The sequence below is a fragment of the Neolamprologus multifasciatus genome, chromosome 11 (genome assembly GCF_963576455.1).
Source record: "Neolamprologus multifasciatus chromosome 11, fNeoMul1.2, whole genome shotgun sequence".
Taxonomy (NCBI): Eukaryota; Metazoa; Chordata; class Actinopteri; order Cichliformes; family Cichlidae; genus Neolamprologus; species Neolamprologus multifasciatus.
Genome location: NC_140449.1, coordinates 28,478,298 through 28,496,109, shown reverse-complemented (window position 1 = coordinate 28,496,109; position 17,812 = coordinate 28,478,298). Strand labels below are relative to the sequence as shown.

Genomic DNA, 17,812 nt, shown 5'->3' with positions numbered 1-17,812 from the left:
GGATCATGTGACATGTGTGGCTCTTGTAAAAGTTTTACTGCTCGGGTACTTCAAGGAGAAGGTTAAAGGTTGTAAGATTAATGGATTCATCTCATTAACGGTGTGTCATAGTAAGAAAAGGGAGCTTACACCAAGTTGCTGAGTGATGCCAAGCTCAGTTGCTGTTGCTGTTGCTGCTGTTGCTGTTGTTGCTGCTGAGAGACTGCTGGTTGCTGTTGCTGTTGCCAAGCAGCCATGTTGCCAGGCACCAGCCCCGGTGGCGTGAACGTCTGGAGCGCTGTGAGATCTGCGCTCGTCAGCTGGTACTCTGAGATTAAGGGATGGAGGGGGAGACGCAGAGGGAGAAAGGCAGAGAGAGGAGACGGAGAGGAGGGGTGAGGGGGATTGTTTTACATCATACAACTTTCGGGTGCATCAATATTAATCAGCGCTAATCCATATTAATGGAGACCTTTGAAGTAGAATCACTCCAGAAGCTCTCACACAATGAACAAAGTGAATATTCATAGTGGTTTGTGGCATCACACTACAAGACTTCCAAGTTTTGCTGCCTTCCACAACTCACCAGTGTTGTAGGCCGTCTGCATGCCGGAGAAGGGCGCTAGGAGACTGGGTGTTGCCACGGAGACCACTGGTGTGGTGAGTGGCTGTGCCACCTGGGAGCCGCCTAGCCGTTGAGCATTCTGGGAACACAGAGAGATGGACAGAGGAAGCTGAACATTGGGGCATGTGAAGTAGAAGAAGTGGTTCTAAAAACAAAGTCTGCATTGAGCTACTGACAAGTAGCAAGTTGATTTTCATATGCAACATTTCCTCTTGGTATAAACATCTGCAAGTCTCTCTCTGCACAGTGTAGTTAATCCATGCTAAAACACTTGCACTGTTAAATTCATAACCGAATCCTTCTGATGTTTTTCATGTTGAGGAATCTCTGATAAGACACGCAGTATTTGAAAGAGAGGGTTTGGTTATAAATCTCAGATGGATGTTTTAGCCAGAATGGTTTCATAGATCCAGTGTTGCGGCTCCATGTCGTGAGAAAACCTGGTCTGGATCCACAACAAATCATCTCTTTTTCTCCTTATATGGACTGAGTGTAGAGGTTCACGGCACATGACTTCATCCATTTTCAACGGCAATAATGATAATGGTTAGCATGTGCTTTTCACTGTACAGCAGAGTGGATGCAGAGACTGTAATGTACCCAAGGTCAGCTACTACTTAAATAATTTTACTAAAACCACAGCTTGCTCTACTTCTATTTCAAATAAAAACAGACACATTATCTCCTGTATTCTACTCTGTGCTTTACAAAGTACAAGTGCAGCAACTCTAATTAACTTCCAGCTCTGAGTTGTACTGACACTTTAGAGGTTTTATTAAGAGACAGAAGCAAAGAAAACCTAATAACTAAAATCTAATATAATAAACATTTAGTTGATTTCACTTGTGCCTGTGCAGGGCATTGGAAGATTCATTATTCATCATGCCACAGCCAGAAGCATATCCGCTTCCAGCAAGAAAATCCAAGCACCTCAGTTCTCTCTGAGGTGTTTTAACTTTTTCTGTGACACTTTAACATCGGCGTGCAAGATGAGAAATGTCTCGCATCTCAAGGTGGCGTTGGCACGGCAATGCTGTCGCCAGGGCCGGGTGCTTGTGTTATGTAGCATCACGGTGGAAGGTGTTATGAGAGGCATCGCTGTGCCGGAGAATCATGCTGACAGGAACGCATGCATCGACAAGGCTGACAGAAGAGAGACGAGAGGGGCTGAATGTGTGTGTAAGGACGTGTTTTTATTTAGTGTGTGCATGTGTGTGTGTACAGAAAGGAATGCGAGGCATGAATAAACAATGTGAGGTGTGCGTTTGCTCTGAGGGGTGGGTATTGGTATATTTATGCAAGGAAACACCCGTGAACCTGTCAACATGCGTGTGTGTGTGTGTGTGTGTGTGTGGACTGAAGAGGTCAGCGTATCTGAGTCTAACACGTCCATCTGTGTTCCAGGTTGGAGACTTTGTGAGCTTTCCTCACTCTGATCCTCAGAGCATCGACACTCGGATGAAACCAAACATGCACATGCTGAGCAGCTTTCACACACAGCAGAGAGTCAGGTGGTTGCTCCGGTTCCCTTGACGTTTTCTCTCTACAGTCTATTTGTGCTTCACAAATGTCACGTTAGGCTAGGCTCAACTGTCCCTTAAATATACACATTTTAAAATTCAATTTGCTTTCAGGTTTTCCTTCGCAATAATACTCCATCAATAACAAAAACTGGAAATCGTGAAAATGCAACTGCTAAAAGACCAAGACTGTTTTCAATATATTTCAATTTAATGGATAAAAAGCACAGTCTTTGTAAAAGAAAATACCTGGTCTCAAATGTTTTGGTAATATTTTACAAAGAGTACTGAGATTTAACCCTTTAAAGAATGAACCATGAAAAAACTGTCATAAAATTTTAATTTTTTTATAAAGAGTGATTATTGAACCTTCAGACAAATCAAAAAATATAATAAATAAATAAATATATTAAAATGCATTATTTATTTACATTTTTATTATAGTTGCTATATCTGGCATTTTCTCCACACAATCTATTGCTTAATCGATTGCTTTTTTTCTATACTATATATAAACTTTTTAAAAAATGATATCAAACACTAAGTTCCAAGTTCATTTTAGGTTATGTTTCCCAGACTCTTAAGACCTTTGGTAAATACACATTAATTTGCAGTCTTGCAGAGAATTGTTTAAGGAGACAGACAACCTTTCATGTTTTTATGCAGCTTATTTTAGCTAAGAAATATTAAAAAACCCTCCTGTTAAAAGATGATTTACACTTTTATGGTTTGTGCACAGATTAAACAGAAATTCTATAACACAGCTTTAGGGACGTTTATCACTACTGTGCAGCTAAGCTTAGCTGATACCACCTATTTCCAGTCTTAATGCCAACCTAAATGGAAGCTTCATATCATATCTTAGAAAGCAATATAGAGATTATCATTAAGCAGCTTTTGGATGTAACTTTATATTTACATAGCATTACATAGAAATGTTATCCATCTTTTCATCTGACTCCACCTAAGCGGTTTTTTTTGTTTGTTTTTTTCCCACTGGTCAAACTCTGCCTTGTGATAAGCTTGTAGCTAATAAAGTCTAAAGACGTTTAAAATAATTAAACAGAGCCCTTTAAAACTTTATGTTCTGCATAATTGAGAGCGCATCTCATGAAAAGCTTTTCAGTCTAGTCGTACTGTAGCCATCAATATGCATTTAGTTCTCTGTTTAAGAAAATGATGTCTGTCAAATAAATGGAATATTAAAGTCCTTTCAGTCCTTGGGCCTAATGAATTAAGCATGCAAGGTATGTGGTTATGCAGGGCCTGCCTTTCTTATGTATTGTTCTGAGACTTTCCCTGACAAACTTGAAGTTCAAGTCAAGTCTTGTAGGATTGAAACGTCACAAGTTCAAGTCTTTTCATGACTTTAATCAAGCCATAAACTCTGCTGGCATTTACAAATCTTGCGGTGAAGCTTGTAGTGAAGCATAACCCTTACAGTCCAACTCATCCAGGAACAGAAGCAAACAGATGATTTCTCCATCGTCTGTGTGTCGCTCTGATGCTCCAGTGGCTTTACGCCTACTCTTCTCATAACACCAGTGCCACTGATTCAACCCTGAAGTGATGCGTTTGCTGACCGTGTCACACTCATGCTCGGTGAGATCACACACCACATCCATGAGCCTACAACTCTAAAAGTCTATTCACCTCACTCACCAACTCCAGCTCTTCCTCAGTCTGCACGGCCGGTGGAAGAGGGGACAGTAAAAAACAAAGGGCTGTTAAGTTTCTATAAAATCTAACTGGTGTAGAGATATGAACATGTTATGGTTACTTTGAGAATAATTATAGAGATGCATATCATGGTAATACGATACTGAAAAGTGAAGGAGAAAGATTGGATCCAGAAGTCAGCTGTGGATCTGTCTGTCTGCCTTGTTAGAGACTGTACACCATGTATGGATGGACATTGTTGCTTTATTGTGTTTACAGATTTCTGGCTGTAGTAATAGAAATTATGTAATAGTGAGAAAGTTAGAACCATATTTAGAGAAGGAGCGCAGACATTATTATATTTTAAATTACATAAATTATTTCACTTTCCGGCCATAAAAAGGCACAGTGGCCACAGCAAAAAAGGAATCTGTGAACATGTCACACATGTGACAAGTGAGAACCACGTAAAACATTTTTATTTCCATCTTCTAAGCCTCTCACTTATTCCAGACTACTGGCGAGTCCATCACCTGCACAATCTTCTTGTAGACTACTTTCTTCAGCCTGATGAATGTGTACAGGTTGTTTGCGTCGCTGGAATAATTAATAACCAGAGTTTTCATATAAAGTAACTCCTCATCTTTATAGTTCGATTTAGAACAAAGGAATCTAAGGGTAAAGTGAAGTGTTTTAAACACTTCTAATTCCTGCTGTCAGAACTCAGAAATGTTCAAAGTTGGGTTGTGTCAGTTGTCGTTTTTAAGTGACCCAAACAATTATTACTTCAGCTGCCAATGGCGAGTCCCCGCAAAGTTGTGCAGCAGCAGAAATAAAGATGAAATGGTTTGGCAGTTTCATTGCATGAGTCAAACTGGAAGTGGCTAAAGAGAAGTAGCAGTCATGGAAATATGTTTTCATGATATGACACATACTGCTGGAGGCAGACAGGATGTCCTCCTGGACAGTGACTTGCACAAAGATCTTGACAAAAATCTCCCACTGTAGCATTTATGTCATTTTTGTAATACATTTAAAATCTAGATTCATCAAGTTGCTCATTCAACATTGTGGAGGTTTGGACTATCAATGCAAACTGAATAGGATGGAAAATATCAATGGTTCACCCATGAGGCCCCTATTGTATATATTATAGGCTTCATCAAAAGGCACCGTAACAAAAAGAAAGGAAAGATTACTGATACTCATCATTGAGAGACTGGCTGTATTACACTTGAGATTAAAACACCTGAAGCCTTCATCGCATAATTTTGACTAATTCTGAACTGAAGTGCTGCTTCCACTCATGATCTCCTTACCAGCTGCATGAGGCTCTTGCCACTCTGTGAGGTGATGACCCTCAGGTCCGGCTTACGGCTGTTGACCATCTGAGGGCTGGGTGGAGGTGGAGACTTAGCCGGGACTACTTTCCCCAGGCTGTTGCCATTGGATACAGAAAGGAGGCCTGGGGAGGCCCTGGCACTGATGTAGCCATTAGCTGGAGAGAAACAAATAAAGAAAGTGAGGTTCAGTGAAGAGGAAGTGTAGCAGGAGGCTGTGTGTTTGTCTGTTTTGATGCTTTTTATGTTTCTACCTGTGAACTAGTGACTTTTTGTGCTTGTCTGCCTGGATGTGTATATTCAGCTCTGCATGCATGTGTGAGAGAGCTCTCATTAGTGAGTTGATCGCTCTGTCGCACCACATGCTCGTCATTGTTTCTGTACCTCAAACAGCTTTTTTTTCTTTGCATGATTCTCTGCAGCTTCTTCACATCAAAACCATGTCACGATCTCTCCAGATCTATGTTATTTCTTTATTTCCATGTTCACACTCACTCTCTACACATTTCCTCTTTTACTTTTACGTGTCTTGGCACTTGGTTAAAAGAAAAACATGCAAATCTTTGTGGACACCTGCCATCTGTGTAACACTGTGAAAAACCCCCACTTCTTTAGCAACTTAGCTTTCATTGTCACTGAATTATTGCTAAATTGGTCTCTATGTCAGTCAAAAATCCTCCATGCAGTTTAACGATTACACTGTGCTTCCAATACTGTGACTGCATATAATGTACATGTGTAAAACCATTATATTGTATTTACACACATGTAAATTATTACTTGTAGCAATACGTGTTATTATAAACTATTTTTTGAGAAAAACAAAATAAAAATGTTTCTTTTATATAAACTAAGGTCCATAAGGTTTTGGAAAATAACAGTTTTTGTCATTTTTCTTCTGTAAACCACCACAGTGAATACTCTGAAAATCAGATGAGGGGACAAGGCAATGTATAAAAATGCCTTTAATGGCCTTACAATTCATGCAGTAGCTTTTTAAAAAACATTTTTTTTGCATCTCATTCAGCAAAATTGGAAAAAATGATCATTACAAAAATATTTACAGACCTAACTATGTGTAAATTGATCTAAGGGACTTTATATATAATATTTAACTTCATCTCTTAAGGCTTTCCTTCCAAATCATTTATTAAAATGAACAGATGTCAATTTGCCAAAAAATGAAGATGCTTAAATATTTAGAAATGCTTCATATTAAGAAATTAAACCTGTTCTGATCTCACATGGAAGTCTGGTAATGTTTGTTTTGTGTTTTAGTTAATGAGAAATGTATGAAAAGTCAAATATATATTTTTTAAGGCCATCTAGTCCAGATGAGTAGCTCACTGATAAGTTTTTAATAATTTCAACAGTGGAGCTTTACAAGGTCTTAAATATGCACAATACATTTAATGACGTTTAAGGTAAAATGAACTGGTTCTAGTCTTTTCATGGGGCTTGTTGACAGTATTCAAAGATAAAATAACTTCTGGTTTGCAGTGTAAAAGTTCTCTCCCCCTTGTTCTTTTGATCTTTAACGTCAATAAGGGCATTCCAGTAACATGTCTGGCCACATTACAGCATGCTACACCTGTTGAACGCACCCTCCTTTGAAATGGCACAACTGCCACATTCCAAACCTTCACACTGTCACACAACAGTTACGCTAAGAAACAACAAAGCCTGATTCGTGACGTGCTTCTGTCACAGAAAAACACTGCAAGATACAATGCTGCTCCCTCTCCCATGTTTACGTTCTTTTATATTAGTAGGTTGTGTATTTATTTAAGATGGGTGTCGTTGGGTTTTTTTGTCTACTGTGTTTACCTTTGTTGCCTATTCATTTTCAATCAAGTTTAAAAAGTTAAAACGAACGATGGGTTTGGTGGTGATGTGGAAGATGGAGGATATCTGCTTGTCATAACAACAAGACTCCAGCAGACAGCAGCCTGTTCGAGGCTAAAAGACAAGTAGGCTCAAACAGAGACTCAGTCACAGAGTATATAAAAAGGGGGACAGCAGGGACTTTCCCAGCCCTAACACACACACACACACCCACACACACACACCCACACACACACAGTATTCCCCTTGGACAGACAAGGGATATGTGTGATAGCAGTTCTCCATGACGCTGCCTCCAGACAACAGTGGCATGTGACTCTGCTTCATCTCAGTCTCACACACACATCCCATAAACGAAACCTCACAACAACAACTAGAAGCGAACACTACCTCTGTTATAAGCTCAGCAGGAGGGAGACCGGGCAGAGAGGGAGGACAGAGGAAAAGCACAATAGGAGCAAAGGAAGGAGTAATAGAGGGATAAATGGTGGAAAAGGGAAGGAGGCTTGAGAAGTTAAGGCAAAGCTTCTTAATGTGAAGCACCTTTAGACATCATGTGAGACAAAGAGCTTTATAAAAAACAAAACAAAAGAAAGATATGAAGATGAAAAGTAGACCTGGACAAATAGATTTTAAAAAGAGTAAAATATGATTAAATAGAACCTAAATAGGATTAGATGAACATTATGAAGGAAAATAAAGTTACAACACAGCTATGGTGCAGTACATGATAAGACCAAATTTTCCCAAATTAAATTTAATCAGAGGCAGATAGAAAAATCCTCAGACTTGATTGAGCTGCTGTAGACTTGAACTTATCTGAGACTTTGTTGCAAATATATGAAGGAAAAAAAACCCTGAATACTGAGTCTTCATGTTTAGTTTTGACTCTGGGGATATTAAGCAGACCTGTTCTTGTCCTAGAAGATTTGACAGGTCTGGATAGTTCCTGACAGAGCAGTATCAGATTTGTTCTTTGGCCCTAAAACATGATATAGACAAAGAAAGGAAGCTGGAAACAAAAAGAGATAAAGCAGAGCTTAAATAATTGCACTGTATAGTATTACCGTATAGCTTATGTTATTTCCTCCAAGTAGTAAAACAAAACAAATCTTCAATAACCCCTCAAACAAAAGAAAATGATCATTATATATAAAAAAGGGGGGAAATATTAGCCTTTAAACTGAATTTCAAGTGTGAAGAAGGAAGGAAAGAAATGATAGAAAAAATGAGAATTAAGAAATTACCCAGAACTGTAGGAGGGAAAAGAGAAAGGAGAGAAGGAGGAACCAGTATGGTCAGGAACAAAGGAGACAGAGAACAAACAAAGAGTAAGGTATATGGAAAAAGTCATTAGGAGGGAAGGAGAGACAGGACAGAGAAGGTACTGGAAGGACATGTGAATGCTGGGAGGAAAAAAAGATGTTGCAGAATGCAGCAAGGTAGAGACAGATGGAATGAGACAAGCCAGGAAGATAACAGTAGAGGATGTCAGAAGAAGGTACTGTAAGTCAAAAGACAAGAATGAGATGAAGCAATACGAGATGATAAAAGAAGAAAAGGATGGTGGAAGAAGTAGGTTGGGAAGCAAGGAAGTAGACAAACTATGACCACGACAAGAGGACAAAGGAAGCTAGCAAGGAAGAAGGAAAGTGGGCTTGAAAAGTCCTTTGGAAAGAAAACACAAAACAGGATAAGAGTGGAGATACTGAAAGCAACAGGGACAGAAGAAGGGGGGAAGAAGGAGGAAAGAAAAGATGCCAGCAGGTAATGAGGTAATGAGACAAGAGGCAGAGGGCATAAAGTGACCACATATTAGATATGACTGAAACAGAAAGGGAATACAGGAGGAGTGGCAAGAAAGCTACTTAGGAAAAAGGAATGAAGCACATAGGGATGAAAGGGTATCTGGTTACAGAGGCGGGGGGTGGAAATAAGTAGCAACAGAGGAGGAGAAGATAATAAGGGAGGAGTAGAGATGAACAGAAAGGCTAAGAAAGGAAAAAAAGCATTTAGGAAATGAGGGACAGAAGGTAGAGAGGTAATGCCAAAGGAAAAAGAAGAGGAGTTTGTTTTTCAGCAGCATCTGATCAGTGAGAACACCTGTGTCCTGTTGACGCACAGTGAACCCTCACTACATCAGCTGACTCGGGGAAATTCTGCGATCCTCCATGTGTTTCATGTTGCACAACGTGCACCGAGCACTTGTGCATGTCTCTGATGGAAATCTGTTGCTGTTCACATTGTGTTCGTGGCTCTGTGTAAACAGAGAGGGTGGTGGTGTCGTGGCGATCCAGAGTCAGGAGTTACAAACAATGTGAATATGAGTGTGAGCCTCTGCTCGAGTTTTTCACTCGCCCTCAAGCCAACTCCAAATCCCCTTACAGAAAATAAAGATGGTGTGCTGAGATGCTTGTGTAGCCCTGTATGTGCATGTATATCTGCTTACACTATACTAGACAAGTGTTGGTTTTAGCTGGAATTTGGAGATGCAGATTACTGACACATTTTTGTGTTTACTGAAGTCATTTTTACAAGACTCCAGACGCATTCTTGTTTGGACACTAAGGGATAAAAAATGGTAAATTGTGGAAAAAATATGTAACAGCAAGGAATAAAACACAAAGACAGTATAAAACATGGACAAAGTCACCCATTTCCTTGGAACTCTGCATTCTGAAACATCAACATTAGCTTTTTGAATGCTGCCATGCTTTCTTTTTTTCATTTTGTTTTTTTATTTTGAAAGCCAGAATTTAACTATACAATTCTTTTTTTTAATTACTGGAAAAACGAAATTGAGAAAATAACTTGAAATTTCGAGTTAGACATCTTAAAACTTTGTGTTAGCTCTGCCAATCAGGAATCTCAGTGAAGGAAGTAATTTCCTTGTTACACGGAAGCAAATGGTGCAGACACGCACAATCAAAATCCAGGTAACATGGAGATAAGCTTCCTTATTGGCAGCACTAACTCAAAATTTCAAGTTTTTAACTTAAAATTTTGAGATACCTTAGTGAAATTTTTCAATTATTTTCTTGGAATTTGGAGTTAGGCATTTCCAAATTTTGAGTTATTAATTCAAAATTTTCCACTATAGATATAAATATATATATTTTTAGTGGTGGAAACGAGCTTCCATATTTACCTTATGTGGATTAAATGAATTAGAGGAGCAGATTCTGATTGGGAAGCCTATGAAACAACATGGCCACACCATAACTCATTAATTCAAGTGGATGAGTTACAAAAAACCCACCCCAATCAGAGCTGTTATAAAGGGGAAAACAATGCAGCATCTGCTATAGGCATGCTTTCAATTGTTGTAAAGTCTGGCAAATTAACACAGCAGTCTATAGCAGACTTCCTTTTGGAGTTAGCCGCAAGTGGTCAAAAGAGAAATGTCAGTTTTTGCCACGTCCTCTTGCCTTCACTTTTCAGCTCTGGAGGTTGGCCCTGACCTTCAAAATGTACTTTAAAAAAACCTGAAATCTACAATACAAATAAATCTGACTTATTTTCTGACATAACCAGCAACACAAAACATCTTAGCTATTACGCGTAACTGTGAAAATCAACCGAAGAAGTAAAGGATGTATAATCCCATATTTCTAGCTGTATCTAGTAACAAATATAAATGTGTCTTGATCTGCTGAGGTCTGGAGATTTCTGCCTTGCCCACAGAATGCATTTGAATCGAGGGCACAAATGAAAATGGAAAAATGAAAAAAAGATAAAAACCTACAACCAAGGTAAGGGCAAAAAACAAACATACACATTTTTAGAGGAAAAAACTGCCCTACTTACAACAAAACGTGAATTTTGAATAACAGAAAAGAAAATCTTTTGTGTTTATCTCTGGTCTTTGTTTTAATTCCATGCTTGCTTGTTTTCTGCCCGCTCAGTATCTCTTTTACATTCTAATATAATAACAGACAGAAACTAAATAATTTTGATGTTTTCCTAAAAAGAACTACAAGAAAAATGTTAGACTTAACAGAGAAGAGTTCAAACTTGCAGATTTGTTTTTGTTTTTTATTCCAAGCAGTTAAAAATAGCATACGCTTATTGAGTCGTGGACCCCGTGTTTTCGTGCTGAGTTGTGAAGTGACTGTATTTTAATACTTCGTGTGTTTATATTTATTGTTTACACTGAGCATCCAGAAGCTCACATGAATATAAGTCCTATTCTGAGCATGAGTCACAGAACCGCTCTGAGACATCTGTGGCTTTATTTGTGTACGTTGACTGTTCGAATGCACTTTTCCATATACTTTACATGTGTTCTTGTCAGTGTCCGGGTGAACATGTGTGACTACCGGCAGTGTGTGTGTGATGTCTCTTATTACGCGAGGCTGGGCGTGGGAATGTGTGGAATGCTGGGTGACGTCAATGGTGACATTCCCGTAGCACTGACTCCCTGGACAACAGCTGAGAATGACAGATTAAAGAGGAGGGGAGGGGAAGAGGAAAGAAAAGAGGGAAAGAAGGGAGGAGAGAAGAAGAGAATGGAGAAGAAGAGATAAAAGGAGTAAAGCAGAGAAAAGAAGAAGATGGGAGAAAAATCTGAAGAAGTGAAGAACTTGAAAAGAAGAGTGGGTTGTAGAAAAAATTAAGAAAGTAAGCAAAAAAATAAGACTCCTAGGTATAGAAAGAAGACAGAAAAACTGGGATGAGGAGAGCAGCCATAAAGTGAAGAAGGGAGGGAAAAAAATAGGTAACACTGTCAGGATGGTAATGGGAGACACAAAAGATGAATAAAAAAAGAAGAAGGAGCAGGCAGAGAGTGATTAATGAGATGAAGGAGTGAGATGGGAGGACGGAGTGGAGCAGCCATCCGGGTGGATCAGGTAACCTTAGATGAGTTCTGGTACAACGAGGTTTCATATTTCGACACACGAAGGAGTCGTGATGTGTTTACAGAAGTCCTCGTGGTCACATTCATCCAAATCGAAACACAGACATCCACCTACCTTCTGAGGGTCAACTCAGCACAGCCATTGACAACTAAACAAAGCCTATTCTAACAAGAAAAATACGATGTGTGAAGAGTTTAATAAAGTTAACAATGACTCGTTTCTGAAATACTGTTAAAAACAGCTCTTTGATCTTCAATAACAAGTCCAATTTACAGCATTATTAGTCAGGATATGACTTTAATGCTCATTTATTGAATGATGACTTGCTTTTAGGAACACTTGGTAAAAAAAGAAAAGTCTCCACACTTTCATTAATAGCTTTGAAAAACTAATATCAATATTGAGCCTTGGCTTTCGAGCATTCCTCTCATACAGTGCAGGGAAGTTAATATAAATGCATTGATTCATTTTGGCCCACCTTACCCTGAGACAATGCGTTTATCAAGTGAATATAGACAGGAAAAAAGCCCCACACCTTTCCACCATATCTATTACTATGGGTTTGCTGGCAGTATCTTTCCCAGCTAATGGGATTTAAGGGGAGAGCTCTGGCTAGTGTCAAAGTCACCTCTGAGGAGAGTCCTTTGCCAAGACAGGGGACAGTTGGATCGGGGGGTGGGGAGGTGCTGAAGGTGGTGGTGAGCGGGGTGGGGCGGTAGATTATTCTAGAGAGAAGATGAGGGGGAACAGCTGAGAGAGACAGCATGAAAAGGGGGGGGGAGGGAAGCAGTGCGGCTAGAGGGTTGAATTGCGGGTGAGGGGTGGTGGGTGAGCACGGGAAGTGGTTTAAGTGAGGGGAGTTAAACAGGCTGCTCTTTTCAGCGCCAGATGACGTTGGAAAGGTGCGGGGTGGACGCCATTAATCCTATTTTTCAGATTTCCAGAACAAGATTTGACTGATGTTCATTTTTTTTAATCTTGCCTCATTACAGACCATTGAATCACTCCTACGATTTGTTCAGTGATTAAAACAGATCTGGTCTTGTGATCACTGGAGTCTGTTTCCCTTGGTTGGAGAAACAATCAATCAAAGCTTTGTAGGTCAGGATTAATATACAGTAAAAATGCTGAGCAGACGTCTGATTCCACTTTTATATTAAGAAGACGACAAGAAATGATCCTAAATGATAAGAGTCTTAGTTTTGCATGGATGGAAAGAGCTTCATTGACAACGACTGTTAAACTGGCTAGTGCTTAAGGTTTTACACTCTAGCTTCCAGCTAATCACATACTGACACTTTGCTTGTGTCAGTATGTGACAAATACTATTTTTAAACAGTGGCTATACTCTTATTGTTGATTTCTAATATTAGAAAGAACAAAAACAAAGAGAAGTGATGCATGGCACGATCATTGTTTTTATTTTTTTTAAATTTGATAAACTTTAGCTTTGTTTTGGTTTGGTTTGCTTCATTTCCTTGGTTACCGTCTCACGCCAGTGACAAGATCAACAAAGCATTTTTGCCAGACGTCGAGGGACTCCTACTGAACTTCACTGGACTAACCCGCACAATTTAAAGTGGCATGCAGTCTGGCATATGAAGTCTGTGGGTGTAAGTGCGTCACAAAAGAAACAGTGACTGATGATGTCTACGTTAGATACTAAACAGGAAACAGCTGACAGAGAGAGCTGGTCAGTATATGTTGTTGTTTATTTCTTTCACTGTGATCCTCTGATGCACTGAAGGGTCAATAACAAAACAGAAGATGCCCAACCAATCAGGATGCAGCATTAAGTGGCCATAATTGGTGTCGCTTAGCATTGCCAATCAATATCCAAGTGGCAGTTTCGCCCATTTTCAATGACACTTGTGTTATGTTTAGAGGGACATAAATCTCTAAACTCTCTTCTCAATGTACCACAGTACTCACGATGATGAAACCAAAATTAGTGAGACCGACTATTGATTGTTTGGGTCAAAATAAAGTAGAAATAAGACCCTTATCACCCTCACCAGGTGACATTAGCACAATGTCAGGCTGAATAAATGAAGTGAAACAACACACCACTTTAGTGTGATTAGCATAGCTCACACCACCTTTTAAAAAAAGGACAGTTTACCCACAGCAAAATAATATCGACAAGAAAAAGCATCACATTCAGTACATAAAAAATAGTGGACAAATAGAATTCAATTAAAAACTCATTAACAGTATCACAATTTGAGTATCATGCTATCAGGTGTTTTACATTTCTTTTTTTTAAATATCAAAGCTGCCAATTAAAAGTTAATGACTGTCATAATAATAATAATAACGACAACATATTCAGTAGTGGATTCAATCTTTTGTATTCAATACCTTGAGTTGTCAAAGGAGCTTGCAAAGAAAAGCGTCTGGACGCTGGAGTCCAGACGCTTTTCTTTGCAAGCTCCTTTGACTACGATGACCTGGATGACTGAGAACCTTCACAGACACAATACCTTGAGTTGCACCACAATTTAAGCTGCCATAGAAATCATGAATCTGAGTAAACCTGAACTTACAGTTTGCTTCAAATACATTTATCATTTGAAGCATTTTACTCGGCTCAATTTTCATAATTCATTAAACTGGCACTAAAAATGAAATTTCGAACTCACTTTGAGATTCATGTGTCACATTAAAGCCAGTAGACCCCAGACTGGCTTTCTAATATTGCCGACGATTTGAATTTTAAAAACAGCTGAGAAGCTTCACAGAAGTTATTCTGTAATATCGACAGTTTCTTTTCCTCTTTTTAAAGTCTCTGCTTGCCTTTCTCCCCCACAACCTGAAACCCATTCTGTTCTTTGGACTGTTGACAAGCAGCTTGTACTGTGACCCTCAGCTGTCGCCAGTCAACAGGTGGTTCATGCTTGTGCTTGCATTTGTGAGTGTGTGTGTGTGTGCGTGTGCGTGTGGCTGTTTGAGTTGGCGTCCGAGTTGTGTGAGCCTGCTGCCACACAGAATATTCTGCATTGCTCTGTCTCTACGTCAGTTTCAGAAACCATGTCTCTTTACAGAGTCCTGCCAAAATACAGAAAGCAAAGAGGAGTGTGTGTTTGTGTTTGCGTGTGCACGCGCGTGTGTGTGCGCATCTTTGCACCAAAACTGGGAAAAAAGGTAAAAAGATAAAAGAAAACATTTACTTACGGACTGGACTCGGGCACGCTCCATTAGAGTTCCCCAAGTCTCCCCCTAACAGAGCACCTAGGATAATAGGAAAACACACCACGGTCACATAAATAACGCTAAAAATGACCACATATCAAACAGTTAATCTGAGTAGCACTAATCTAAAATGATGCATGAAAAATGAAATCATTAAATCAAGTATCATTAAAAAGTCCTACTGCAATCGATGCTCATTTCACTCACTGAAGGACCATAATTGGTTTCAATTCTGCATTTCCAGTTAATGTTTAAGTGTTAGTTTCATTACTTCTCAATGGCACTTTTGTGATATTTTGAAGGGAAAAACTCTGAAAGACTAAATGCTCACCTAAAGCTAATTAAAAGTACAATATTATTTAAAAATGAAAGCTCGTCATTGGGAGAAAGACAATCTATGTTTACAGTGTATGTAACTGCCAGTAAAACTCTCTTATTACATATTTAAGATCATCAGAATAAACAAATATTATATCCAAAGGTATTTCCTCATTCTCCTCATAGGATTACTATGAGGCTACTGGAGTGCTTAGAGACATTATTCTAGTGTTAATTTACTATAAATGTGTGAATGTTAAAGTGAAGCAATTCTACTTTAATCATAAGTAGATGAGATCTCCTTCTCACTGTTATTGATCCGCACAAACCCACAGTGATATTAACAAACATCCTGACTTTGGAAAATAAACATCAAACACATTTTACCCTTGGTAGGTTTGAGAGATTTATATTCAGAGATTCACAAGCCGATAACACCAATGTGCGAACATCACAGCATCATATGCGCTGCCTCCTGCACGCTCTATCCAAGCAGCTCTCCCGCCTAAAATCACACAGAGTATTTCCAGTAGCGCGAAGGTGTTTGAAGCCGACCATTTCCTGCTGTCTGTCACATGTGAGCAAGGACAACTGTGGGAAATACTTTCCTCTGATTCTCCTGAAATGTGCATGTGTGAAAACGGATTTTTTGTTTTGTTTTAGCTTAGCCCCACCAACAGCGCATCGCATCAGAGTGAATATCATTAAAGAAGCTGTGTTGCTGCTAAATGTTTAAAAAAGCAGGTTTGTAATAACACATAAACTTGTGAGAGAGTTTTTCAGTATTTTTCCCAAATAACTAAAAGCATAAAACGCATAAAATAGTAATTTTACTGTTGTCATAAAATTAAATCTCATGTGCTTTGTCTCTAAGCACAGGAAACAGAGACATTTTTATACACTGCAACAGCTACATACATTTATCTTCATTCTAGCAAACATTATGCTTGCTTTTTCCTCACATCGCAGGCAGCATTTTTTCTGCACTGACACTTATTTTCCCTCGGTTGGTGCAATTTCAATTCTTTGGCTCCAATGCGCTTTAGAAATTCGGGGTCATTAGGGGTGACTGAAAAAATCTGGCTGGACAGACACACGGAAAAACGCCAATAAGCAAAGACAATGAACCCAATGCATCTCTGATAATGTGGGATGCATAAAAGGGTACAGCGATGTATTTGCACCGCTGAGGTTATAAGGAGTAAGGGGAGGGGATGAAAGGGGCGTCCATTACTGCTACGTGAAACCCACTTGCCTCAGAGAACGGCATGTTATGAAAGATGCTGTAATGCATTTGTTGCGAGTTACATCACCTAATTCTGACTTGCAATGAGATTACGCTGGTCGGAACAAAGCTTGATAAGTAACCTTGTCTGAGTTGCAAAAATGGGGCACAAATCCTTTTAGTCAGAGGTTGAAGGATTGGTTCGCCACACAGAGGCAGCGGGCGCACGGTGTACCAGCCAACCAGTCAAAGAAATGATGGATGTCTGTCATTATAGGTAGTGTGCACTTATTTCAACAAGCAGAGGAGTTATTTGGACTGATGGAGCATGCAGGCTGCACAACACATCACTGGTCATTTTGCTGCTTGTCGACTCAGAAGATTCTCTATTAAAACGCTGCTGTTACATAAACCGTGCTTCTGCATAGACCGAGGGCACTTTATGAAATGGTCTTTAAGTAACTACATCACTATGACAACCATGAGTTTAAAAGTGGTTCAAATCATTTCAGTTACAAGAGACGTTTAGAAACCAGTACAATAACATGCTTGTCCACAGACTGACTGCTTGTGATGCAAAAAAAAAAAAGAAGAAGAAGAAAAAGGGGAAAAAAAATACAATTATTAAATGTCAAAATGAAACATTTGAAAACCGATAAAAATCAACTGTACGGAAAGTAGGCCAAACATCGACGGAGAACCACCAGTCACAGGTTTACACAGGGATTTGAGCCTCATATACATAACACAGAGTGTTGACAGATGCTGCTAATTAACATTCAATGTGGCGTGACCCATATTTACAACAGTTTGCAGGTCATGTAGTTACTGAAAGTCCTTTTTCAAAATCTTTGAGACTGAGTGATGGTTTAATGAAATCAGCAATGTCTGAAAGACCTCTTTGTTCAATGTTTCCCCTCAAAATAAATAAAAACCGTTAAACTGTATTTCAAATGTTCAAAATGACATAATTCATGGCAAACTATTTTTGTCATCATGCAACAACACTAAGAGCATTTTCCATTGACATGGCGTTGGTGCCAGTGTACGACTGGTTTCTCGCACTGTCAAGACTAAATAGCCCACAGAAGCACGGCACCACAAATCCGGCGCGCCCCATCGTCAACATCGGCAGAGAAGGGAAATCATCAACGTCTGGCAGATTCAGCCTACAGAATCTGTATGCCATATTTTACACCCATGGGAATCACCTCAAATTCTTCGAGTAACAATGCATAATGACCGGTTAT

At 39.3% G+C, this 17,812-nt stretch overlaps 1 protein-coding gene and 1 long non-coding RNA gene across 10 annotated transcripts in view; one reads left to right on the top strand and one right to left on the bottom strand.

Annotated features, from left to right (window-relative positions):
- LOC146508724 (uncharacterized) overlaps positions 1 to 17,812 on the top strand; it is a 376,303-nt gene that overhangs the window by 113,372 nt on the left and 245,119 nt on the right. The gene's annotated exons all lie outside the window — the stretch shown is intronic.
- mef2d (myocyte enhancer factor 2d) overlaps positions 1 to 17,812 on the bottom strand; it is a 100,099-nt gene that overhangs the window by 10,699 nt on the left and 71,588 nt on the right. For 5 of the 8 annotated variants that reach the window (XM_085178147.1, XM_085178151.1, XM_085178149.1 and 2 more), the window contains exons 6-10: positions 15,002 to 15,058; positions 5,103 to 5,281; positions 3,778 to 3,807; positions 566 to 683; positions 130 to 307 (exon numbers count right to left, since the gene is read on the bottom strand). In XM_085178147.1, coding sequence (XP_085034273.1) covers positions 130 to 307; positions 566 to 683; positions 3,778 to 3,807; positions 5,103 to 5,281; positions 15,002 to 15,058 — 562 coding nt within the window. The remainder of the gene's footprint in view (positions 1 to 129; positions 308 to 565; positions 684 to 3,777; positions 3,808 to 5,102; positions 5,282 to 15,001; positions 15,059 to 17,812) is intronic. The other 3 variants (XM_085178150.1, XM_085178154.1, XM_085178148.1) reach the window with 2 other exon arrangements.